Here is a 26483-nt window from a genome sequence, read left to right as displayed (position 1 = left end):
ATACCTGCTTTATTATCTAGACCTTGAAGCAGACTTACTATCCTAGAGCTGTCATAAGCTCACATCCTGTCCTCATTAGTTCAGAGTTCAATGAAAGACGCAGAGCTACTGGCATCAAGTCAGTGACAGCTGGACAGACTTTAAGAAAATCTACTTATTTGACAAAATATTTATTGGGCACTGATATTGTGCCAAAGCATGAAGCATAAAACCCACAATAAGGAATTATGATAGAAAAATAACTTTTCCTGTGTTAAAAAAAATTAAAAACAGGGGACTTCCCTGGTGGTTAAAACTCCACACTTTCACTGCAGAGGGTACGGGTTTGACCTCTGGTTGGGGAACTAAGATCCCACATGCTGCATGGCACAGCCAAAAACAAACAAACAAACAAAAAAACATTTCAAATCAGAAATTTGAGCAAAACAAATACTAGTCATGCATTCATTCCGCATCACTTACCTGGCATTTAGAATAACAGAAAATAGGTATCTAGGTTGGTCTAATTCCAAAGAACCTAGAATTAGCATTCATCATTTCTGCTAGATCAGCACTTCTCAAAGTGTGCCTGGACACTTGCGACATTTTTCAGGAGCTCTGCTCTGCAAGGTCAAAATTATTCTCATAATAATTCTATAGTTTCATAACAGTTCATTTCTCTCTCATTCTCTTATAAGTGTACAGTGAAAATTTCCACAGCTTACATGACACATAGAAAGAGACTGAAGGCAGAATTGATGAGAATACAGCTGCTAGATGCCAAAGAGACTCAAAAATGTAAAATAATACTATTTTCACTTTTTTGTTGTTGTTTTGGGAAAGTGCTGAATAAGTTTTCATAAAGCATTAGTTAACATTACCAATACTATATATTGTTATTTATAAGCAAATGAGTAAATACTTAAAAATTTTTTTTAATTTCTAAAATGGTACATATTGATAGTTATTATCCATATAAATAAAAACTCTAGGGTTCTTGATCATTTTTAATAGTGTAAAGGAGTACTGATATACTAGTTGAAAACTACTGTCCTGGATAACATAGAGAACTCAAACTTATCTTGTGATTTTTTTTTGTTCAGTCCAAGATCAATCTGTTGCCCAAGTTTTAAATAATTTGAAGACTAGACTGCCCTTTGCCTGAAGATCTGAGTAAGTAGGCATTTAGTGGTCTACAGTGGCAAACTCCTCCTTTCCACCTGCCACACCAGGAACATGAGTCTAGTGATCCAAATCCTGATTGTAATATATCTGTTCTGCTCCATAGAGATCATTTCATTCTGCCCCTTTCTTGCCCTCCAGATACATGGTAGCAGCTGACCTAAGCCTGGGTTAATTTAAGATGAAATTACTCACCACTTTGCTCTTACATACTAAAGACAAGAGCTAGACCAACAATTCTTTTTGACCCACTGCAACATCATTGACGAATATGAACTATATACAAATATATTTGAAAGTCTAGATTGAGTTTCTCAACTAATGTATCATGGCAGGTAACACAGATGGACTATACTTTTTTCTTTTTTAAGGCTCGTTTACTTTTTAAAATATTTATTTATTTTATTTATAGCTGTGCTGGGTCTTTGCTGCTGCTTGGGCTTTTCTCTAGTTGTGGTGAGTGGGGGCTACTCTTTGTTGCAGTGCTCAGGCTTCTCACTGTGGTGGCTTCTCTTGTTGCAGAGCACAGATTCTAGAGTGCATGGGCTTCAGTAGTTGCAGCAGTGGGCTCAAGAGTTGTGGTTTCTGGGCTCTAGACCACAGGCTGAATACTTGTGCTACATGGGCTCAGCTGCTCCTCGGCATGTGGGGTCCTCCCAGATTAGAGATCCAACCTGTGTCTCCCGCACTGGCAGGCGGATTCTTTACCAGTGAGCCACCAGGAAAGCCCCTAGATGGGCTATGCTTATGTCAAGATGTTGCTCTCAGCTCTCAGGGTGGTACATGGGTGGATGGTAGCCAGAAACCCTGTCTGTAGCCTTTGGTCTCGTGTACCCATTGTGCATGCACATATTATTTTCTATGTGTGCAGCAACATGATTGAGTTGGGAAGCACTGGCTTAGATCAATTCTGGAAAAATACAAAAATGTCAAAACTGATATATAAAAAAGAAAAATAACCATCAAAGAAACTGAAATAGACAACAAGACGAAGACAGGAAAAATACAATAAAAAGAGAAAGGTCTTATACAGACTGATGAAGATGGCATATCATTAAATGAAGAGTACTGAGTAAATATTTTGAACCTGAATGCTGCCCCCATCCATCTTACACACACACGGAGAGATGAAAACTGAGATATTTAAAGGTAAATGTATAGACCCATAGAAAACATTCAGAAAACAAAGATCATGGCATCCGGTCCCATCACTTCATGGGAAATAGATGGGGAAACAGTGGAAACAGTGTCAGACTTTATTTTTGGGGGCTCCAAAATCACTGCAGATGGTGACTGCAGCCATGAAATTAAAAGACACTTATTCCTTGGAAGGAAAGTCATGTCCAATCTAGATAGCATATTCAAAAGCAGAGACGTTACTTTGCCAACAAAGGTCCGTCTAGTCAAGGCTATGGTTGTTCCAGTGGTCATGTATGGATGTGAGACTTGGACTGTGAAGAAGGCTGAGTGCCGAAGAATTGATGCTTTTGAAGTGTGGTGTTGGAGAAGACTCTTGAGAGTCCCTTGGACTGCAAGGAGATCCTACCAGTCCATTCTAAAGGAGATCAGCCCTGGGATTTCTTTGGAAGGACTGATGCTAAAGCTGAAACTCCAGTACTTTGGCCACCTCATGCGAAGAGTTGACTCATTGGAAAAGACTCTGATGCTGGGAGGGATTGGGGGCAGGAGGAGAAGGGGACGACAGAGGATGAGATGGCTGGATGGCATCACTGACTCAATGGACGTGAGTCTGAGTGAACTCCGGGAGTTGGTGATGGACAGGGAGGCCTGGTGTGCTGCAATTCATGGGGTCACAAAGAGTTGGACATGACTGAGCAACTGAACTGAACTGAACTGAACTGATAGAAAACAAATTCAGAAAGTCCTTCCCCTTTACAACTGAATGCTTTTTCCTTCCTTCCATCTTTCCTTCCTCTCTTTCTGGCCACGCCACTTGGTTTGTGGGATTCTCTGATCAGGGACTGAACCCACACTCTCAGCTGTGAAAATACAGCAGAGTTCTAACCGCTGGACTGCCAGGGAATTCCCTACAATTGAATTCTTAATAAACCAATCACATAAAAAATTTGAGCAGCTTCTGTAGAGTTGAAAGGGAAGGAGAAAGTAAAAAAGATACTCAGGCAGAGGGAATAGCATGTGCTAAAGAAGAGATAAGAAAGGGCTTAGAAAACTATGCAGTGTGCAGATTGGGAGTGGGGGTGGTGACAGATAGGAGAAAAACTATACAAGCAGTTAGGGGCCAGATCACAGGTGCCTTACATGTTATGTGAAGCTTGAACAGTTGATGGAGAGTCACTGGAAAGATTTTAGGCTATTGTAAAAAATCCATGCTAGATGTAATGAAGCACTGAACTAAGGCTACAGAAATCGAAAGGCAAGGTTGGATTCAACCCAAGAGATGGCAAGAAAGTGAAACTGATAGAACTTGGTGACTGGGTAGATATAAGGATCAAAAGAAAAATGAAAAATCAAGGGTGCCTTCTATGTTTCCAGATTGGGAAACTAAGTTGATTATGATGCCTCAACCAAGTAGAGAATAAGATAAGAAAAGCAAATTTAGGAGTGAAAGATGAGTTGTCTGTATACTGAATTTGAAGTACTTGTGGAACACTGAAATGCAACAGTCTGGTAAGGCAAATAAACCTGGAAAAGGGGGCTTAAGATAACATATACACAAAGATATGAGAAAGAAGAGAGAGAATGAGAATACAGGTGGTAGCTAAAATTATGAGGGTGGATTGACTGCATAAGAAAGGAATATAAACTAAAAAGAGAACGAAGGTAAGAATACTAGGAAACACAACATAAAAGGTGAATTTAGGTGGTGGGAAGGTCAGAGGGGGAGTCGTGTCAAATGAGGCAGAGATCAAGTAAGACAAGAATTTCAGTATCCACTGGATTTGGCAATTTGGAGACCAGTGATAACCTTCACCAAATAAATTCCAGTGAAATGGAGACTCTAAAGGACAGGAATGAGTTAGAGCAGTAAAAATATAAAGAAGAGAAAAAAAGAAGTGGAAATAGCTAGGGCTCTCTCACAAATCTTGACTAAGAAGAGAAAGGAATATCTTCACTTAGTGCAACAGAACCACTTTATCTAAAACTAATATCCCTGTGCTTTAGATCCATTCTCTTCCTGATCAGAAATTTCATTCTATTTAGTCCTCTTTTTTTCCTATTATTTTCAGCTTTGTTCTCTACTTGTTTCTTCTCAGACCTTGAATATGCTCAAGTTTTCCCAACCTAAAACAGCTCTTCCTGTCCCTCACAGCCTTTGGCTCTCACCATCTCACAAAGAAAGTTCTTGAAAAAGTTCTCTCCTCATGACTTCTCTTCTAACTCCTACTCATTCCTGAACCCTCCTATGTCTCTCATCTGGCTTCAGTCCATATTACTCCACTGAAGCTGCTCTTGCCAAAGTCGTTAATGATCTTACTGTGAAATCAAACAGATACTTTTCAGGCCCACATCTTACCTGACGACTCAGTGCCATTTGACGTTATTGAGCATGCTCTCCCCCTTGAAATGCTCTTTTCTCTTAGCTTCCTTTCTGTCACACTTTTCCCAGTAGAACTAGATTTTTTAGTATGCACTGCTAGTTTGGACAATGTGCTATGCACTTTGGAGAAGTTATTTACTTTTCTGGTTGTTTCAGTTTTTTCATCTGTAAATGAGGAATAACAACACTATCTACCTACTTCATAAAGTTACTATGAAGATTTAATGTTCAGTACTTAGAATGGTGGCTGGGACAAAGTGAGTACTTAGTAAATGCTAACTACTGATATTTTCAGGGGCTTCCCAGTTGGCTATGTGGTAAAGAATCCATCCACCTGCCAATGCAGGCAAATCGCCTCACCTTGCTGGCTCCTCACCGCCTGCATCTGGGCGGCTACCCCTCTTCCCAGGAGGTGATGTCCACATGTATGCACTGATATGATCAAATACTATATGGCTATCATACCTCATCTTCTTTTGGGTTTCTTCTTCCTTTTCGTTGTTTTTCAGTTGCTAAAGGTAGCTCGTGCTCAGCTGTGTCCAACTCTTTGTGACCATAGGCTGTAGCCCTCTAGGCTGCTCTGTCCATGGGATTTTTCCCAGGCAGGAATATTGGAATGTGTTGCCATTTCCTCTTCCAGAGATCTTCCCAACCCAGGGATCGAACTCACATCTCCTGCTTGGCACGTGAATTCTTTACTGCTGAGCCACAAGGGAAGCCCTTAGTTGCTAAGTCCTGTCCAATTCTTCTACGACCCCGTGGACTATAGCCGGCCAGGCTCCTCTGTCTACAGGATTTCCCAAGCAAGAATACTGGAGTGGGTTGCCACTTCCTCCTCCAGGAAATCTTCCTGACCCGGGGATTGAAGCTGCATCTCCTGCTTGGCAGACAGATACTTTATCACACTGAGCCACCTGAGAAGCCTGCCTTTTCCAAAAACAGTTTCCTCAGGGTTCCATGCAGATTCTTACTTTATTCTATACACTCATCCTGGGTGATCTGAGTCAATTATGGCAGACAGTCTGTATGGTTCACAGAGCACCCCTGAGATACACTCTGGGGGCCCATAAAATCAAAACTGTTTTCCTAATACTATTAAGACATTATTCGCCTTTGTTATGGTGTTGACATTTGCAACGATCATGCAAAAAGAGCAATGGTGGATACACTTACAGAACCTGAACACAAATCAAAGCAGTGGCAGCCAACTGTAGGAGTAATTACTATATTCTTTCTTGCTATAGCCTCTTGGTTAACAACGATGCCAGTTTCACTAAAGCATGCCCTTGATGAAGCAATACAAATGATTAATTTTATTAAATGCCTACTCTTGGGACTTCCCTGGTGGTTCAGTGGCTAAGACTCCATGTTCCCAAAACATGGGGCCCAGGTTCAATCCCTGGTCAGGGAACTAGATCCCACATGCTGCATGGGATTTTTTTGCATGCCACAAGAAGATCAAAGACTCCACATACCACAACTAAAACTCAGAGCAGCCAAATAAATAAACAAAATTTTTTTTTTTTTAAGCCAATCCTTGGGTACATTTTAAAAAAAGTAGTCTGCGATAAGATGGGAAGTACACAGAAAGCACTTTTACTGCATACCGAGGGATATGGCTGTCTCAACGAAATGCACTTGTTTGACTGAATTGTATGTTCAACTAAATCACTTTTTTCAAAGAACACCATTTTTACCCACAAGAATGACTGACAGAAAAACTAAGGTTATTCAGGACCTGCGTACTTAAGATACATTTTCTTAAAAGTGAATGAAAAGAGCCTGTTGCTTAAACAAAAACAAACATTCTTTCCATTGGTAAAATTCAAGCTTTTAAGTGACAGTTTGAATTTTAGAGAATTCATATCTGCCTTTGAGCTCGACAACATCCCAATACATACTTCAAGGCTTTTCTAATGAGACTGTTACAATGAGATTAACTATATGATTTTTATTAGTACCATATTATGAAATGTACATTTAAAAGATTTGTATAACTTAGGGAACCAGTATTTTTTCACGTGACCAATACATGACATCCATACAAAGTGTATGACAGACTGGTGGATTTTAACCTGAATGAAAAGCTCAATGATATGGTTTCAGATTCCACAATGCAACCAACCTTTCTTGTGTTTTGGCATAACAGCAAAGATGAAATACTTTCCCTTTCCAATAACATCTGTGTAAAGTCAGCTTTTACTTATATACTTCAACCAAACCAACATATTACAAGGAATTGAATGTAGAAGCCAGAGAGGAAAATCCAGCTATCTTCTACTAAGCTAGACATCAAAGAGATCTGCAAAAATATAAAACCAATGTTCTTCTCACTGAATTTTTTTTGTCTGGAAAATTATCTTTCAAAAATATGTTGTTTATGTTAATGTAATAGGCTTATCTTTGTTATTTTTAATGAAATAATAAGTATATCTCTTAAATTTCTCAATTTTGATTTCAAATATGAAAACATTGATAGGTATATGTAACCCACATTTAGAAAACCTTTTTGGGATCCTCAAACAGTTTTTAAGAGTAAAAAAAAAAATAATGCTGAGAACAAAAGATTTACAAATTTCTAAATTATACTATTTATTCATTTACATGCAGTTGACTCCTAGCCATATATTATTTTGTATATTCCCTAAACATATGCATCCATATCAGTGTATTTTTCTGAGTAAATTCTTAAGAGGACAGGATTTGCTATGCAAGCACATATATGTGCTTGCTGTGTACGAGGTACTGCACTTCTCAGGGATGCCTATACCACCAAATCCAAAATTTCTTGCATGGTCCATGCACAAGTAATCTTTGCAGGTTTTTTAAGGACTTTTTTTTTTTTAATTGGCCAATTTGCTCTTAAAACAAAGCAGAAACAAACTACAAAAAAGAAAACCTTTATGACATATACTATCCTAAGCCACCACAAGGCATATACTGGATTATACCAGACTATTCTTCACTCCCATTGCCATCAGTTAGCTTCACTTAGATCTATAAGAATTAAGATGATTAATAACTGTGCAATTGGATGAACCTACTTGGTACTGTCATGAGAAAAGAAGGATCAACATTCTACTTATACCTTAACCTTATTATGAAGGAAATAAGTCTCGAGATTAAGAATTACTTAGAGTATATATTAAAATGTTTCACTAACACAAACTAATTTAAGACTAAGTTGTAGTTTTATTATAGAGTAGCTAATGAATATTTTATAGAGCAGCAGTTCTCAAAATATTGCTGGAGAACTGCTGTGTGTCAGTGAGTGTGTTCTTGCTCAGCTATGTCGAACTCTGCGACCCCATGGACTGTAGCCCACAAGGCTACTCTGTCCATGGGATTTTCCTGGCAAGAATACTGGAATGGATTGTCATTTCCTTCTCGAGGGGATCGTCCCGAACCAGGGATCAAACCCATGTCTCCTACTATACCACTTCGTCATCTGGAGAACAGCTGCAGTTCCCTAAGACTCTCACTGTTTCATAACTCTTCCTTTTCCAACTACGTACATACGTTTTATTTCATTAAACATATTCACCTTTTTTAAGTGGATGAACGCTGGGCTGGAAGAAGCGCAAGCTGAAATCAACATTGCCGGGAGAAATATCAAAACCTCAGATATGCAGATGACACCACCCTTGTGGCAGAAAGTGAAGAGGAACTAAAAAGCCTCTTGGTGAAAGTGAAAGAGGAGAGTGAAAAAGTTGGTTTAAAGCTCAACATTCAGAAAACGAAGATCATGGCATCTGGTCCCATCACTTCATGGGAAATAGATGGGGAAACAGTGGAAATAGTGTCAGACTTTATTTTTTTGGGCTCCAAAATCACTGCAGATGGTGACTGCAGCCATGAAATTAAAAGACGCTTACTCCTTGGAAGAAAAGTTATGACTAACCTAGATAGCATATTCAAAAGCAGAGACGTTACTTTGCCAACAAAGGTCCGTCTAGTCAAGGCTATGGTTTTTCCAGTGGTCATGTATGGATGTAAGAGTTGGACTGTGAAGAAGGCTGAGCGCCGAAGAATTGATGCTTTTGAACTGTGGTGTTGAAGACTCTTGAGAGTCCCTTGGACTGCAAGGAGATCCAACCAGTCCATTCTGAAGGAGATCAGCCCTGGGATTTCTTTGGAAGGACTAATGCTAAAGCTGAAACTCCAGTACTTTGGCCACCTCATGCGAGAGTTGACTCATTGGAAAAGACTCTCATGCTGGGAGGGATTGCGGGCAGGAGGAGAAGGGGGCGTCAGAGGATGAGATGGCTGGATGGCATCACTTAATTCGATGGACATGAGTCTGGGTGAACTCTGGGAGTTGGTGATGGACAGGGAGGCCTGGCGTGCTGGGATTCATGGGGTCGCTAAGAGTCGGACACGACTGAGTGACTGAACTGAACTGAACTGAATTATACTACTTAATTTGCTTAAACCAGAAACACAAATGCATGCCAAATAATAGATAGACTAGTAGTATTAGTATTAGTTGCTCAATTGTGTCCAACTTTTTGTGACCCCATGGACTGTAGCCTGCCAGGCTCCTCTGTCCATGGGATTCTCTAGGCAAAAATACTGGAGTGGGTTAGATAACAGTTAACAAAAAGCTCTTTCTTAAGAAGTTTTTACCATCCTTCATAATTCAAGAAACAAGTGCTTGTGGGATATTAAGCCTATATTTCAGTTAATAATGTTAAAAGGAACCATGTCCACCTCTTCCAAACTCCCATGACTTAATCCTGTGCACACACTCATTACTCTATTTTAACCACTGTTTTTCTTGTTCTCTTCCTGCAGGCAGGCACTATGACTTACTTTTTCACTCTTGGCACACAGTTTGATATCTGATATACACTAAGTTCTCAATACATAATCATTGAAGAATGAACAGATGAACAAATGGGTAAAAATTTAATTCTCAACTAAAAAGGTAAAGTGTTTCAAGGAAATGTGCCACCTGTCCTCCTGAGTCATAAGATAACCTACCAGCTCCATGTCAGAGGTCACTGATTTCTGGAGAATCAGTAGAAATTGAAATTAACTAATTTCATTCTGTAACTGGAGACTTCCCCCAATAAGTATTAAACACAACCACAATAATGTGATTTAGTTTGAGACCCTATGTGCCTATAATTGAGACTTCTTACAAATGCTGACACTAACCCAGAGCTACAGACTATAAGTAATACCCTTTTTAAGAAACTCCATAGTTTTGAGAAGAATATAATAGTGTGGTTATTCTTATTGCCTTATCAGGGCTGTGTAGCACTTCATGTACTTGACAAACTTGTTTGTTTACACATTAACTACTCTGATTGAGGTGATATATAAAAAACAACTCTAAAGCAATATTTGGCTAGAATGCACGGTTAACCAACAATGACTCAAAACAGACTATACCTATTTAACTCATTCAGAAGAAGATTTACATTCAAAAAAATCCATTACTATAAATTTTTTTTTTTTTTTTAAGAAAGCCCCATTGTTTAAGTTTGGCCCAATAAACCCAGGACAAATCACATTCTGGTGCTAGAAAATTGAATCAAATGTGAATCTATATTAAAATTCTCTTCTTGATTATTAATACTTGTTTGAATGACTATCATCAACACTGGTCAACAGAAATAATGTGTTGTCAGCAGAAATCACTGTGTCAACAGAAATAATTTAAAATCTTCTAACAGCCACTTTTAAAAAAGTAAAAAAGAAACAGGTGAAATTAATTTTGAAAATATACTTTGTTTAACTCGATATATCCAAAATATGATCATGTCAATATGCAATCAGTGTTAAAAATTGAGGTATTTTACATTCTTTTTTTTTCTCCTGCACTAAGTCTTCAAAATTTGGTGTGTATTTTATAATTAGATCACATCTTAATGCTGACCAGTTGCATCTGAAACCCCTCAAAGCTAGTAGCTATTGTACTAGCTGGTGGCCACTATACTGGAGACCACAGCAGTAGGTAATTCACAGAGAATTCTTCATATCTAGGAAAACTGGTTTCAGATTTTTTTTTTGTTAGTTAAAAGTGACTATGGTTAACTCCTTTCGCAGTAACATCCCAATTAACTTTCCCAAAGATAAAGTAGGAGTAGATTTAAGTACAAGAGCCCAAAACTCAGTGAATTCTTTAGAAGGCAGCTTTATCTGCCTAAAACTATCTCTGATGAGAAAGTCAAAATAGGTACAGCTCCCCTTCCCACTCTAGAGGAAAGGTACAGACTTCCCTTGATGCCGCCTCTTCATTAATTTCTTCTTTACCCATCTAGGAGACCCTCGTTTTCTGACTCAGGAAGTGGCTAAGGCAAAAATATCTGACGTGTTTCTTTTCTGTGATGAATATACTGTCACCGGGAACCTGACCTTAGTCGTGACAGTATTCAGGGTTGTCTGCAGAACTTCAACACCAACTGCACAGAAAGGGCTGGGGAAAGTCTTCCAAGAGAGGAAGGCTTCTGATTATCTGGAGCTTAGTAGGAGGCAGATTCTCAGATAAGGGCAGAGTTACATAGGCTTTTTCAATCTCACTCTGCTGGATCTGTAAACCTGATTTACAATTCAATAAAGCCCAAAAGAATATATTTAGGAATGCAGTGGAATGGGCAGTCTCCCTTACAACCTAGTCAGCAGCTGTATCCATTCTTCCCAAAGTACCTCTCCAGTCTGGAGGACCAATTCTGCGTCACAATGTTGGAACATGACATGGACCTAGAAGGAGGGCAGCAGGTCTGCTAGAAAGAGGAAAAGTTCTTCCTCCACTCAAAGGAAGTGGAGAAGAATGGGGGAAAGAAAAAAGAAAAGGCAGTATACAGCAGAGGCAGCCAGGCTTACAAGAGGAAGATGAAATGAGTGGCTAAAAAATGTGTATAAACACGCGCACGCGCGCACACACACACAAGAGTCACTGCTTTTGTTTCTAGTTACAAGACAGGACTATACATGAGTCTATTTAGTGCCCTGTGCCACAGAATGGTATTGAGAAAGCTCCTTTCTCAATATGCCAGTGAGGTTGCCTTGGAGGTAACGAGAGAAAAGGGGATTGGAATAATAAATGAGCAGCAAGGAGAGGTATAATCTATCTTCTGTATAATTTACAAAACAATTATCTCTGGCAACATAAAGCTCCTACTGCAATACCATATTCAAAATAAATGACCCCTATGTAGCTCTGATGATATCAATATTAAGTCTCAAGCTCATATTTGAACCCAAGGAACAAGTGCTCAGGGACTATGTAGACATTAAATTTCAAACAATTTTACCTTTAAGATCCAATTTATGAAAAAAAAAAAAAAAAAGATCCAATTTATGAACATGCCAGACCTAGCTTGGACTATTCATTCTCTCAAGTCTCAATCATTAACATAATATTATAACAAGTTTTAAAGAACAGGTGGAAGAGTTTCTTATCTCTCTTTTGATAGGATAAAAGGGTGGCATGAGTGTGTGCATGGGTAGTGGGGAGAAAAAAGAAACCACAGAAAGGTGCCCAACATGCAAATATAGTATGGTGAAATTTAAGGAAAAAAGGAATTAGTTTCGTCTCTCTCAGTCAAGACAAACATCTATTGCATGCTGAAGATCTAGATTCTGTTTACTCCTCTGGGTATCTGAGTAGATGAGGGTGGATCCTTCTCAAACATTCAATCAGTATTTACTGACCACATGCCACATCTAAGGTATTTTACAAGGTGCAAGCCACCACAATACAACCACTCAGCAGAGGCCCACAAAGGAAAGCCTCTATTCTGGGGTAGGACATAATCTACCATCTGCAGTTCTTTAGTGAAATGGCTAGATACACTTTATTTATGGTCAGGTGGCTTTCAAATCATCCCTATCAGATGAGGCTGCAGCTCTCCAGGGAATGTGGGAACTTAAAAAAATAAACGCTCTGTGTAGCTGATGAGAAGAAAAAGTAAGAATAAACTATAAACTCTATTTATTCTCTAGGATATTCTTAAAACAGAGATAATTTATCAAAGTGCATAGTGTAAGACATTAAAATATGCAGGACAATTTGAAGCAACAAATGCAAAGTTCAAGTCAAACACATTATATTAACCAAGAATAAGATGAACATGGATCTGTTCTCCAAATCCTAGAATACTAGGAACAGCAGTATTAAATCTTAATTCTCGAAGGGAAGTTTAAAGTGGCCATATAGTACAGCGGAAGGAGAATGGGGCTGAGAAAAACAATCTGAATCTTGGTTCCACCTCCTCCTTCAGGTGAGTATGCAACATGTGAAAAGCTGAAAATGTTTCTAAGCCTTAAGTTTACTGTTTATATAAAAGGAAGCTGGAGTTCTAGTTCTTACAGCCTATGGTTATCATATGAATCATTTTTAGAAACTAAGTAGTTAGGACTTGAGAAAGAAGAAAACGTAGGAAAGAGACTGATCCAGTACTTTAGCTGTAAATTCTATTGCTAACTAAAGTGGTTAGATCTTAAAGAGAAACAAAATAGCAAGAATGTGGCTAGGGTTAAACTTTCCTAAGATCAAACATGAGATGAACAAGGTACCTATTCTTACTATCCAAGAAATACCATACTAGAATGCTCTCACATCAGTATTCCCACCCATCCCTTCTCCCCTGACACTGGAGCACCATAGAAACATTCGGATAGAATTCCCGCAGGTAAAAAGGATCCTTTCCAGTGGCGGTGCCAGGGGATATGTAAGTCTTCACAGTCACCTGGGGAAACTCTTTGGAAATTTGAATATATATCCAAGTTTATATAAAATCAGTATTTATAAGCAACAAGTTATCTCCTCTTACCACTAACTTGGGGAAAACTTCCATATTGTTAAACATTTATATGAAAAGCAGAGAATCTTTTGCCTAGGATGATGAACTTTTTTTTTTCTTTCCTGAACTGTGTATTTCCTTTTTGGTCATTATACTTTCTCTTTTTTTTTCAGCTCTCATACACAGATGCTATGATGGAGGGTACCTGGACCTAGTTTACTCCTAAGAGGGACAAGTGGTTTGTGCCTCCACCTCAGGAACACTTAATATAATGACTATACTTAAAGAATTGTAATGCTAAGTTGCCGAGGACCCAGAAAAGGCATTTGGTTCTTTTGGCTTCATTTGCTTCAGTTAAAAGAATCTTTATTTTTACACTTAAACCTTTGGTAGAGCACTCTGATGAAAATACATAAACACTGTGAATAAACGGATGGATGGTGGGTAACACATAACACATTTTTTTTTTCACATAACACATTTTTGTGTCAGAAATAGTGGGCAAAGAAGTAATCCAAAACAGATTAATATTAATTTTTCAGACAGTAACAGAGTAGTCTATCTGCAATATATGCCCATCCTCGAAAGGGCATTATTGCTCTAGATACTGGCCAAAAGAAAGAAAGATGTCAAAAAAAAAAAAAAAAAGAAAGATGTCAAAGTTCCACCCTCATTACCTGAGACCTATGTAAAAAGTCACCTTTCCAGGCGGGGTGAGTAGGCTTGATCAAAATCACCCACAGCTACAAGTTCACACTGTAAAATCACCACCACATCAAGTCCTCAGTTAGTATCTTTATCTTAGCAGTCAGGAGCCGCTCAAAGAAAAGTGAAAACACTTCTGTCAAGAACACATGGTCGCTGAGAAGCTGGCTCAACGCAACAGGCTTACAAGCCCTAAGGCTGTCCATCCTTTCAGTATGATCACTCCTCCTCCCATTTCAGGCCTCCAAGGCCCTTTCTGCAACTCATTTGACACCTTTTCGCGCTCTGGAAACCTCAGGCTCCACCACACCCTGCCAGATTTCTACTCCTACGAGCTCTGGTACAACTTTACTGAAACACACACACACAAACACACACACACGTCCAAGAGCTGACGAACCAAGGCTTAGGGCCTAACTAATCCCGTGCCTCTCAATTCCCAGAAACTAAAGTGCCCTCACAAATCTTAGCTTCCCATGAACCCGCTCCTTTCAGCTTGGCTCTTGACGGCCCCAACTAGTTCTGGTTCTCTTAGCCCTTTCTTGTTTCCCGCCTCGGGTTCTCGGTCGCAGCTCACATTCAACCTGTTTCCTGGTCTGCAGAATCCTTGAAGGTTGGGGAGAGGCCTATGAGACACCCCCGCAAGTGACCTCCGGGCTCTACAACTAAATGGGTCCAGCGTCCCCTGCGACTCTCACTCTTTTAATGACCAAGCCCCAAACTCCCTGTCTTTACCTAGGCTCCACGACCACCGCGGCCACCCTCCCGAGCATCTCCCGCGCGGCCCGGACTCTCCCAGGCCCCTGCTTCCGGGCTTTCCTGCAATTCGTCTTCCGGTCCCGGACCTCGGTCTTTCGCCTTGGACCGGCTTCACCAGCCCGCGCCCCCGGCCCTTCGCACCGCTCGCCCGCGGGCTCTCACCGCTCGAAGAGCAGCCTCACGGAGAACACTCCCGCCGCCAGTGGGAACACCGAGAGGATGTGCCGGGCCCGCGGGTAGCCGTAGCCGTCGCCCTGCCCCTCGAAGTTAGCCCAGCTCACGTTCTGGGGCAGCCAGAAGCGCTCGCTCCACAGCCAGCCCCACAGCAGGCCCAGGGCTCCCGCCGCCGCTGTCGCCATCTTACACCCGCCCCGCGGCCCCAGCCGCCACAGCTTCAGCTGCCGCCACAGCCAACGGAACCCGCGGGGAGGCGGCCCCGGGGCGGGGCCGGACCGGCGGCCACCCTCTTCCGGCCCCTTCTCATCCACTCCACGTCTCAGCCCGCCTCCTCCGCGAGGCTGGGCCTCTTCACCGCCCATCCCGCCTCCCCGCCCACCTTCCTCTCTGCAGCTTCCCCCGCCGCCTCTTCTCGGGACTCCGCCCCCTAGTCCCAACCACTCCCCTCCCTTTCCCGCCCCGCCTCCACCCAGCCCTGGCCCCACCCCCGAGGCACTCAACTCTGGTCTCACCCTTTTCCTCCTCCCTCTCTCTCGTCATGCTATGGCTACACCCCTTATTTCAGGCATGGCTCCTTTATGGGGACATTTTTCTCAGTCCAGCCAGCTTAAAACGATATCTGCTCCTTGGAAGGCCATGTCTCTCTCTCTCCCTCCCGCTCCCAGCCCCATTTCTCACTAGGGTTTATCTCCATCTCAGCTGGTCCCGCCTATCAGCAGCGTTCTTTCTGCTTTCTCTCCCTTTTCTCTCCACACTTTCTCTCCCTTCTTGCCTCTCCACGATCTCAACCCACTTTCACTGTATATCGCTTAAAGTGGGCTTTCAAAAAAAAAATTCTTTTATTCTCATGGGAAAAGGAAATAGAAGGTATATAAAGGGAAAAGATGTTGATGACCAACGTTTAATGAAGTTTACTATATGCCAGGAACTGCACTAAACGTTTTACACACAGTATTTAACTTCCTCATTCTATGAAGTGGGTGTTTTATTCACTATTTTATGAATAAGTAAACTGAGGTCCAAAGAGTAGCTTGCCCGAGGTTATATAAACAAGTGGTAGAGGTGAGCTTCAGAACTGGAAAGTCTTTAGACTCCAAAACCCTGAGGCTTTATCCGACAAACTTCCTTAATTCTACATTTCCACATTGAACATTGACCTCTTTTGTGAATCTACATAAACAGTGAGGGGAGCCATAGGCAAGAAACCTTCAAAACACTGAACTCTAAATTGTTCCTCAACTGCTGGAGAACCTGAACCCTGGGTGCCACCCATTCAAACCTAGCTACAAGCTTAATTACCACATGCTACCTAGAATGATCTGAAAAAAGATTATAGAACTAATCTTGTTTATAGACAGAGTATCTTTATTCCAATAGGCATGCTTGCAGCAGAAGGTAGAGTTTCAAAGGGAACAGAAGAAGAGAAATAAAAGGAGCCACCTTAAAGAACAGACTAAAAGATGTGCTTTAATTCCAGTGGTTCTCAAGCCTTAAGTGTGCTACAGCTTAGACATTAGCTTGTTCCATCTCCTACATCCAGTCCCATCACTTCATGGCAAACAGATGGGGGAAACAGTGGAAACAGTGAGAGACTTTATATTTTGGGGCTCCAGAATCACTGCAGATGATGACTGCAGCCATGAAATTAAAAGACACTTGCTTCTTGCAAGAAAAGCTATGACCAACCTAGATAGCATATTAAAAAGCAGAGACACAAAGTATATAGTGTCCTATATACTTTGTGCATTCATTACTTTGTAAAATAGGGAATTATGTCTTGGTAGGTTGCTGAAAGAATTTTCTGAGGATAATACCTGTGAGTCAGCCGTATCTGATTTTCTGTAGTAGTTTTAAGAGATCCCTGTGGAGGACTATAGAGATGGATGGGACCACTCCGCACCTTTGCTTAATCAGTGTCAGGGAAACACCCTGGGAAAAACATTTGTGAGGTTGGTCATCCGCCTCTATTTTTATCTGCCCCAGAATTAAGAGCTGCACTTTCAGCAGGGAAGATGAGTGCTAGGACAAGCATGGCCCTGGCATCTCAATAGCTATTTCTGGTCCTGAGATGGGGCACGTGGACAGGGAGATGTAGAGAGTGAGGAAGCCCCCTCGTGATCCAGGAAACTGTGAAGAGCATATGCTTATCTTCTTATCTCCTTTCTCTTTCACCCTTAAGCATCTTCTCATGACCTTTGACTTTTTTTTGTAGTCATCCTTGTTTTTTTGCTGTTGTTGACTTAACTAGATATTAAAAGGAGCAAAAGGATAAAAAATAAATAAATAAATAAATAAAAAATAAAAAGCAGAGACATTACTTTGCCAACAAAGGTCCATCTAGTCAAAGCTGTGGTTTTTCCAGTAGTCATGTATGGATGTGAGAGTTGGACTATAAAGAAAGCTGAGCACCGAAGAATTTATGCTTTTGAAATGTGGTGTTGGAGAAGACTCTTGAGAGTCCCTTGGACTGCAAGGAGATCCAACCTGTCAATCCTAAAGGAAATCAGCCCTGAATATTCATTGGAAAGACTGATGCTGAAGCTGAAACTCCAATACTTTGGCCACCTGATGCGAACAACTGACTCATTTGAAAAGACCCTGATGCTGGGAAAGATTGAAGGCGGAAAGAGAAGGGGACGACAGAGGATGAGATGGTTGGATGGCATCACAGACATGATGGACATAAGTTTGACTAAGGTCCAGGAGCTGGTGATGGACAGGGAAGCCTAGAGTGCTGCAGTCTATGAGTTTGCAAAGAGTTGGACATGACTGAGCGACTGAACTGATCTCCTACATAGAGAATTTGCTAAAAGTTTGCTAAAAGTTTCCTGGGCTCCATCCAAAGTTTTGATTCAGGAAGTTCAGGGTAGGCCCAGGAATGCGTATTTCTAACAAACTCAGAGGTCATGCCACTGCTGCTAGTCTAAAACCATGCCTGAAACCGTTTTCATCCAAACTCAAATAGTTTTGATGGTAACTACCTTATATTCAAGATAAAACAAAGAACATACTAACTTCCTGTAGGCCTGTATAAGGCCACAGGAACTTATACACCATGATCTTGGTCTTAAGACCTATTCCCAGAAAAACACTTGTAACATTCCTCAACCTCTTGGTTGTAAGAAAACATATTGCTGACGAAATATGTGAGAACAAACTTAGTATAGGTCTCACTTAGGCCAGGGGCGATTTGACCTGCAAGCTGACAGAACTAAGTTGGCCCTTGTAGCAAGTCATGAACAGAGTCTCCTTAATCATTTCAGGTCCCAAAGCAGGCCTTTTCCTGCTTCACCAACAGAAAAATTCACGTCATTCTACTGTCAACCTTGACATAGTCCAAGAAGCTGCCTTCATTCAGAGAGCTGAGAGAATAAATGCTTTTTGTTTGGCTGTAGGTGCTTTTGTTTTCTAAGAATATTTAGTATCATCTGGACCATTCCAAAGCCTTTGACTGTGTGGATCACAATAAACTGTGGAAAATTCTGAAAGAGATGGGAATACTAGACCACCTGACCTGCCTCTTGAGAAACCTATATGCAGGTCAGGAAGCAACAGTCAGAACTGGACATGGAACAACAGACTGGTTCCAAATAGGAAAAGGACTACGTCAAGGCTGTATATTGTCACCCTGCTTATTTAACTTATATGCAGAGTACATCATGAGAAACGCTGGGCTGGAAGAAGCACAAGCTGGAATCAAGATTGCCAGGAGAAATATCAATAGCCTCAGATATGCAGATGACACCACCCTTATGGCAGAAAGTGAAGAGGAACTAAAAAGCCTCTTGATGAAAGTGAAAGAGGAGAGTGAAAAAGTTGGCTTAAAGCTCAACATTCAGAAAACGAAGATCATGGCATCTGGTCCCATCACTTCATGGCAAATAGATGGGGAAACAGTGGAAACAGTGTCAGACTTTATTTTTTTGGGCTCCAAAATCACTGCAGATGGTGATTGTAGCCATGAAATTAAAAGATGCTTACTCCTTGGAAGGAAAGTTATGACCAACCTAGATAGCATATTGAAAAGCAGAGACATTACTTTGCCAACAAAGGTCCGTCTAGTCAAGGCTATGGTTTTTCCAGTGGTCATGTATGGATGTAAGAGTTGGACTGTGAAGAAAGCTGAGTGCCAAAGAATTGATGCTTTTGAACTGTGGTATTGGAGAAGACTCTTGAGAGTCCCTTGGACTGTAAGGAGATCCAACCAGTCCATCCTAAAGGAGATCAGCCCTGGGTGTTCTTTGGAAGGAATGATGCTAAAGCTGAAACTCCAGTACTTTGGCCACCTCATGTGAAGAGTTGACTCACTGGAAAAGACTCTGATGCTGGGAGGGATTGTGGGCAGGAGGAAAAGGGGACGACAGAGGATGAGATGGCTGGATGGCATCACCGACTCAATGGACGTGAGTTTGAGTGAACTCCGAGAGATGGTGATGGAAAGGGAGGCCTGGTGTGCTGCGACTAATGGGGTCGCAAAGAGTCGGACACGACTGAGCGACTGAACTGAACTGAACTAGTCATTCTCTTGATATAAGAATATCCTTTTATTGTATTGATTATGGAACTAATTCTTGTCTCCACTCTCTATACTTATATCTATCTTAGCCCTTGAAAGGCAAGGAAAAATTCTTCCCAGGATAATTGCAGTCCTCACATACCTATATATGGTGACATACTCAACTCAGTGGTAAAGAATTTGCCTGCAATGAGGAGACACAGGAGATGCGAGTTCAATCCCAGGGTAGCGAAGATCCCCTGGAGGTGGAAATGGCAACCCATTCCAGTATTCTTGCCTGGAAAATTCCATGGATAGAGCAGCCTGCTGAGCTACAGTACATAGGGTTGCAAGGAGTTGGACACAACTGAGCAGGCACACACTCAACTGATACCCTCTAAATGCCTACCATAGGCCCTCACTTTTTGTATAAGGTTAGTAGATGTGATGAGTACCATGTGGATGGGTTAGAGCAATAGTGAGTCACAAAGTAAAGGTAGCTAAACTCAAACAGGATTGGATATTTTGTAAAAGCCAGCAGGTACTTCTGGATTAACTGTTCATTGAACAGGGCTTTCAGGGCTTTCTAAATTACTTCAGCCTGTAGTGGAGTCAAGCAGAGTTAAGAGCAGATAGTAGTATCCAGCCATCCACTTTGATGACCAGGCAAAAAAGTGGAACACACAGCAACCCTGAAAAATGTTAACGATGACTCAAAAAGCATTTTTGTCTCCAAGGAAATCTACACTCCCATTTAAAAAAGAAAGAAAGAAAGAAAAGAAAGCATCTTACTACTCAGGGCAGTTGCCTCTGCAAACAAGGAAATCAAACAAGCAACTATACCTCTGCCTGGAGCAAAAAGCAAGTCCATTTCAAGTCCAGCAGAGGCATTTGAAGGTTCCATTTAGCATTTAGGCATAATTATAAGGTGAAGTATACTGTACCTGGAGAAGGCAATGGCAACCCACTCCAGTACTCTTGCTTGGAAAATCCCATGGACAGAGGAGCCTAGTAGGCTGCAGTCCATGGGGTCGCTAAGAGTTGGACACGACTGAGCAGCTTCACTTTCACTTTTCACTTTCATGCATTGGAGAAGGAAATGGCAACCCACTCCAGTATTCTTGCCTAGAGAATCCCAGGGACGGGGAGCCTGGTGGGCTGCCGTCTATGGGGTCGCACAGAGTCGGACACGACTGAAGTGACTTAGCAGTAGCATACTTTACCTTATTAAGGTGTTGTTTTTTTTCTTTTTAAATTGGAGTGTAGATTTACTTGGAGATAGAATTATTGACTACAGCTTTGACTGTGGATCACAACAAACTAGAAAATTCTTAAAGAGATGGGAATACCAGACCACCTGAACTGCCTCCTGAGAAACCCGTATGCAGGTCAAGAGGCAACAGTTAGAAATGGATGTGGAATAATTGGTTCAAAATTGGGAAAGGAGTATGACAGGGATGTATATTGTCAGCCTGCTTATTTACTTAAATGCAGAGTACATCATGAGAAATGTTGGGTTGGATGAATCACTAGGTGGAATCAAATTTGCCAGGGGAAATGGCAACAACCTCAGATATGCATATAATACGACTCTAATAGCAGAAAGTGAAGAGGAACTAAAGAGCTTCTTGATGAGGGTGAAAGAGGAGAGTGAAAAACCTGGCTTGAAACCTAACATTCAAAAAACTAAGATCATGGCATCCGGTCCCATGGAAAATCCCATGGATGGAGGAGCCTGGTAGGCTGCAGTCCGTGGGGTCGCCAAGAGTCGGACACGACTGAGCGACTTCACTTTCACTTTTCATGCATTGGAGAAGGAAATGGCAACCCATTCCAGTGTTCTTGCCTGGAGAATCCCAGGGATGGGGGAGCCTGGTGGGCTGCCGTCGATGGGGTCATACAGAGTCGGACACGACTGAAGTGACTTAGCAGCAGAAAGGGAAAAAGTGGAAGCAGTGACAGATTTTCTTTCCTTGGGCTCCAAAATCACTGTGGATGGTGACTGCAGCCATGAAATTAAAAGACAACTGCTCTTTGGAAGGAAAGCTATGACAAACCTAGACAATGTATTAAAAAGCAGAGATATTTTGCCGACAAAGGTCCATATAGTTACAGTTATGGTTTTTCCAGTAATTATGTACACATGTGAGAGTTGGACCATTAAAGAAGGCTGAGCACTGAAGAATTGATGCTTTCGAATTGTGCTGCTGGAGAAGACTCTTGAGACTGGAAGGAGATCGAACCAGTCGATCCTAAAGGAACTCAACTAAATATTCATTGGAAAGACTGATGCTAAAGCTCTAATACTTTGGCCACCTGATACAAAGAGCTGAAACATTGGAAAAGACCCTGATTCTGGGAAAGATTGAGGACAGGAGAAGGGGATGGCAGAGGATAAGATGGTTAGATAACATCACTGACTCAGTAGACAAGAATTTGAGCAAACTCTGGGAAATACTGGAGGACAGAGGAGCCTGGCCTGCTACAATTCATGAGGTTGGAAGTCGGACATTACTTAGCAACTGAACAATAATTAACTAATTAATGAAAACCATCACTGCATCTTGAATTGGTAAAACAAGCATCTCGTTTTGAACGCACACAATAATTTTGTTGCCAAACTGCTTTCCATTTTGAAGAAAAATTTGTCTTCTAGGAGAATGAAAGCCTAAGACCAGCTCAACACCACCACCTAGTGGTGAGAGGTATACATAGTACTTCTCTCGAAACCCATCAGACCCATTTGCCTTTTCTACCCAAACTGCTAAGGCAAAAGTAGGTCCTGAGAGACAGTAACAATGTAAAATAATAATGGAAAAGGAACACTGAAAGTTCAAATGTCAGTTAAAAGCTTTATTGAATAAAAATGTTTCAGAGTAAGCAAGACTGTAAGAAAGCAGAATATTTTTACATCTCTAAAAAATATCAGAGCTAAATCTCCAAAAATGTAGTATAAAGTAAAGCCTATAGCGTAAAACACCTCTCTCCCCCCAAAATACAATTTGGAATATCAATTATGTACAAAAAAATGTACTCAAGTTTATATTGTTCCAAAACCTTTATACTAGAAAATCATCTCTCAAAAAAGGCCTATAATTGGTTTAATTGCACCCTAGGAATACTGTCTGCCGTAAAAATCTATACATTTCAGAACTTATAAGTATTAAAAAACTAATGTCCCAGAAAGGGGATATCAGAAGTAGAATTACAGGGGTTGGGGGGTCTGAGCTCAAGTGGTTTAAGGCATCTTTTCTTTTTTCTGTTATTCCTCCTTTAAACTCATCACTTTGCTCTAATATGCAACATGGCAAATATAAAAGATCTTGTAAAAATATTGCAGCTTTCAGTAAATTATGAGAAGCACAGAGACCACGAGAGAAGAAAGCAATCATTTGGGGTGTGGTCATACTCATTGGCAAATACCATAGCTTATTTGGGACACAGTGAATTCCTCCAAGCACCAAGGGTGCTCAAAAGGTACTCTGAAAAGATGGTTGTGCTGTATCTCAATACTCTAGTTCAGGACGTGGTCTAGAAAGCAGGATGCAATAAACCCCCATATGTATCAGAGTAAGCAATAAATCCCCCATATACATCAGTGTAAGAAAATTAACCTAATTTTTTTTTAAAAAAAAAGACTAAATATTTAATCTCTTAGCAGAGGAATACTAAACAATAAATTGGTATTCATGTAAAAATATGCAAACTGTGCCCTTTATACTAAAGTGCATTCAGTTATAATGTTTAGGCCCCTAAATCCCTTCTGCTTATTCCATAACTGAAGTTTTAGTGGAACAGTGCACTACTAATCATCTCCATTTTCATATTGTCTTTCGGGAATACAGTGAAATCTGGACCTTATCAGTTGGAGTATCCCCCCACCCCCTACTCTGCCATACACACTCCCACCCCCAAAAGACCTTAAAGCAGTTGTGTATATCATCATTGCTAAAATAGAGGATTTAAGTGATGTTATCTCTAGCATTTAGAGTTGGTTCACTTAAGCTGCAGTATGGGATTTTTTTTTTTTTTGAAGCAGGAACTCTCTTCCAAAGTTACTTCCATGTAAATTTCAGTTCATGCTAAGACAGCTGTTTATGTGTATCACTTTGATAAGGGCAGTGGCTCAATGACACATAAATGTAAGGCCCAACATCATTGCAATTTGTTATTCTTCATCTTCATCCTCATCATAGTACCGATTTCTCTTTATCTGTTCTTCGACAGACAGCTCTTCGACTACCTCTTCCTCCCAGAATCCCACATCCTGGGATTTCTGAGTTTGAGTAGTGAATTCTTTAGTGGAGGGGTTGTCTGTATAGCTAGACCAGGTTTTTGCCTTGGGTTCTAGTGGAGACTGCTTTTTGAGAAGGTTTTTATCACTTTCATCTAAGTTTGCACCATTCTCTATAAGATTTTCACTCCCCATTCCAAAACTAGGACTCTCCCTGCTTCTCCGCCCAGCCTCCCCTCCTTTAGATCCCTTGTTGGGCCAGGTGGTTTTCCCCACACTCTCATTCTTCTCAGAGGCGTTGGCATTTTCCATGTGTTTCCTTTCTGCTGCTACACCTCCTCCATACTCCTCGCTTTGCTCTGACATGCTCCAGCCCTTCCTGATAGGTGGGTTTAAAGCTTTTGGGCTCTTGACTGAAGAGGTTCGAAATGAAGCTGCTACGGTGAATGGGCGGCTTCTCTCCTTCAGAGAAGAAGATCGTCTTAGCTTCTTCAGATCCAGGTCTACATCCTCAGGAGCTTCAGGCTTGCTAATATCATCCTCAGGAGGCCACTTAGGCTTCAATACTTTGATCCCTTCTTCCAAGGCACTTCCTGAACTGCCAAGCTCAGTGGGGGGTGGCCAGGCGATCCTCAGCTTCTTGGTTTCAGCTGGCTTGTCTTCCTTCTCCAGCGGGCAGGAGGCCTTGGCTTCCATACTCGCAGTTAGCACACCCACTTTCTCAATGGGGGCATTTTCTACCCCTGGGCTCTGAAGGGTCTCCGCTGCACTTGGAAGCTGGACTGGTCTCTCCAATGTCTCTTCATTTTCATTTTTGCTTGCCCACAGATCCTTGTGTGGTCTGTGTCCAAAGCCTTCATCATAGTTACCTTTAGATTTAAAGAGTTGATTGAAGTGAGGCTTGCAATAGATTCTCCCATGTAAAGAGGCATAAGTTCCTAGACTGTTGTTTAAAAAAAAAAAGAGCATAAAGTTAACAAATCTGTATACTTTTATTTATACCAGTAGCCTGAAACCTGGCAACTCCAGTATTTCCAGAAGATGCAAAGTGAGAAAAATATCTTTAAAAGCACTTCAGGGACTTCCCTGGTGGTCCCATGGCTAAGACTCTGCCCTCCAAGGCAGGGGGCTCAGGTTCGATCCCTGGTCAGGGAACAAAATCTCATAACTAAAGACCTCATGCACTGCAACTAAGACCCAGTGCAGCCCAATAAATAAATTTTTTAAAAAAGCACATCATCAGTCACCGAGGATGCTCCACCCCCTTTTAAACATGTTGGTTTGTATTATCCTTATTAAAAAATGCTCATTTCTAGGCCTGAAACTTCAAAAGACATTCTTCCACTTGGTGCATGCTCCCATTTTCAAGTGATTTCACTTCCCTCTGTCCAAACTGTTAAAAAAAATTACTTCCAAGAAGTCTTCCCTAGGTAATTCCACCTAACTCTGATCATTCTCCTATTTCCTAAGTATTTATAACATGTAACTATTTTTAATGATATTCCTTTGTAAAAAGTTCAATCATTTTCCTCCTAGCTTCCCATTCGTGTTAGAATTTAAAAGCAGGAATGGGTATAATGCTCTGCCAACGGCTGGCACTCAGTAGATGCCAGTGACTGAATAAAAGAAAGCTACGGTTAACAGGAGAACCGCAAGCAACAGCCAGAAGTTGGTCTACCCTAACGTCAGTGCTGGACAGGCCTTTAGGACATCTGGTGTCTCTCAAAGGGTAACACATTTTATAGGAGGGGTAGAAAAACAACAGCATTTCCACAGGAGAAACATAAAAATTCAAAAATTTAGAAGAATGTGCTCTGGAGAAAAAAATACAGTGGGCGGAAAAAGAACCACTGAGTGGAAGTTACAGAGGCACATTTTGGCTCAACAGAAGGGAAAGTTGTCGAGCTAGCACTAACACCAGAACTAGCTGAAGTGGGGTATTAACCCACCCAGAAGTGCCACACAGGTGCCAGGACATCTTTCAGCAGGATGGTGGAAGGGATGCCTGCTCTGGAAGGAAGGCTGGAAGAAATGACATCCTGGTTACTTCCTCCTCCAATATGAATAAAATGAGGTCATATGGAATATTTCCACAATTTGCCACATTTATATCCATACTTTGAGTCACTAAGAAGAAATGATACATCATTCTTTTCTCAGAAAATGAAGCAATATACAGAAAAATATGCGTTCTTCAGGATCTACTATGTTTGCTGTTTTTGCCATTTATACAGTACTTGGGATAACCTGAAGGGCTTCAACAAGTATCCTCCTGAGATTTCTTAACTGTATGATTCTTGATACCAAGGGAAAACATTCTGCTAAATTAGGTCACCAGCAACCTGCATTATTAAAGCTTTAGTCCTAACGTGTAAATTAATGTCAATGTACCAAGAAGTTCTAAACACCATTATCATTTACTATAATAAAATGCTTGTAATTAAAGGGTACTTTTCACTTTCTTCAAAGATCCTCAACAGCACACACAATTTTTTTTAATCACCCTCCCAACTTTATTAAATAAAAAGCGATGATTGTAAATCTCTAGAACATAGTCAATTTTCTGGGATATGTCCCTCAAAAACATGACATCTCTAAACACATGCCAAAGCATCCATGGTTCTCAACTGTACTAAGTAGGTGAGAAGCTGACACCCTAAAATGTTCATCTTCCAACTT

General features: G+C 41.0%; 2 protein-coding genes across 7 annotated transcripts in view; both read right to left on the bottom strand.

Moving 5' to 3' along the window:
- The window catches only part of CERS5 (ceramide synthase 5), a 29956-nt gene extending 14480 nt beyond the window's left edge, over positions 1–15476 (bottom strand). Inside the window, exon 1 of one of the 3 annotated variants that reach the window (XM_061416148.1) lies at positions 15061–15476. In XM_061416148.1, coding sequence (XP_061272132.1) covers positions 15061–15437 — 377 coding nt within the window. In that variant the 5' untranslated portion in view covers positions 15438–15476. The other 2 variants (XM_061416149.1, XM_061416150.1) reach the window with 2 other exon arrangements.
- Positions 15477–22402: 6926 nt separating this feature from the next.
- LIMA1 (LIM domain and actin binding 1) overlaps positions 22403–26483 on the bottom strand; it is a 92039-nt gene continuing 87958 nt past the window's right edge. For all 4 annotated transcript variants that reach the window (XM_061416134.1, XM_061416136.1, XM_061416135.1 and 1 more), the window contains exon 11: positions 22403–24747. In XM_061416134.1, coding sequence (XP_061272118.1) covers positions 23739–24747 — 1009 coding nt within the window. In that variant the 3' untranslated portion in view covers positions 22403–23738. The remainder of the gene's footprint in view (positions 24748–26483) is intronic.

Source organism: Bos javanicus, chromosome 5 (assembly GCF_032452875.1).
Source record: "Bos javanicus breed banteng chromosome 5, ARS-OSU_banteng_1.0, whole genome shotgun sequence".
In the NCBI taxonomy this organism is placed as follows: domain Eukaryota; kingdom Metazoa; phylum Chordata; class Mammalia; order Artiodactyla; family Bovidae; genus Bos; species Bos javanicus.
Note: the sequence above shows the minus strand (reverse complement) of the source record. Positions and strands in the feature narration are given on the sequence as shown.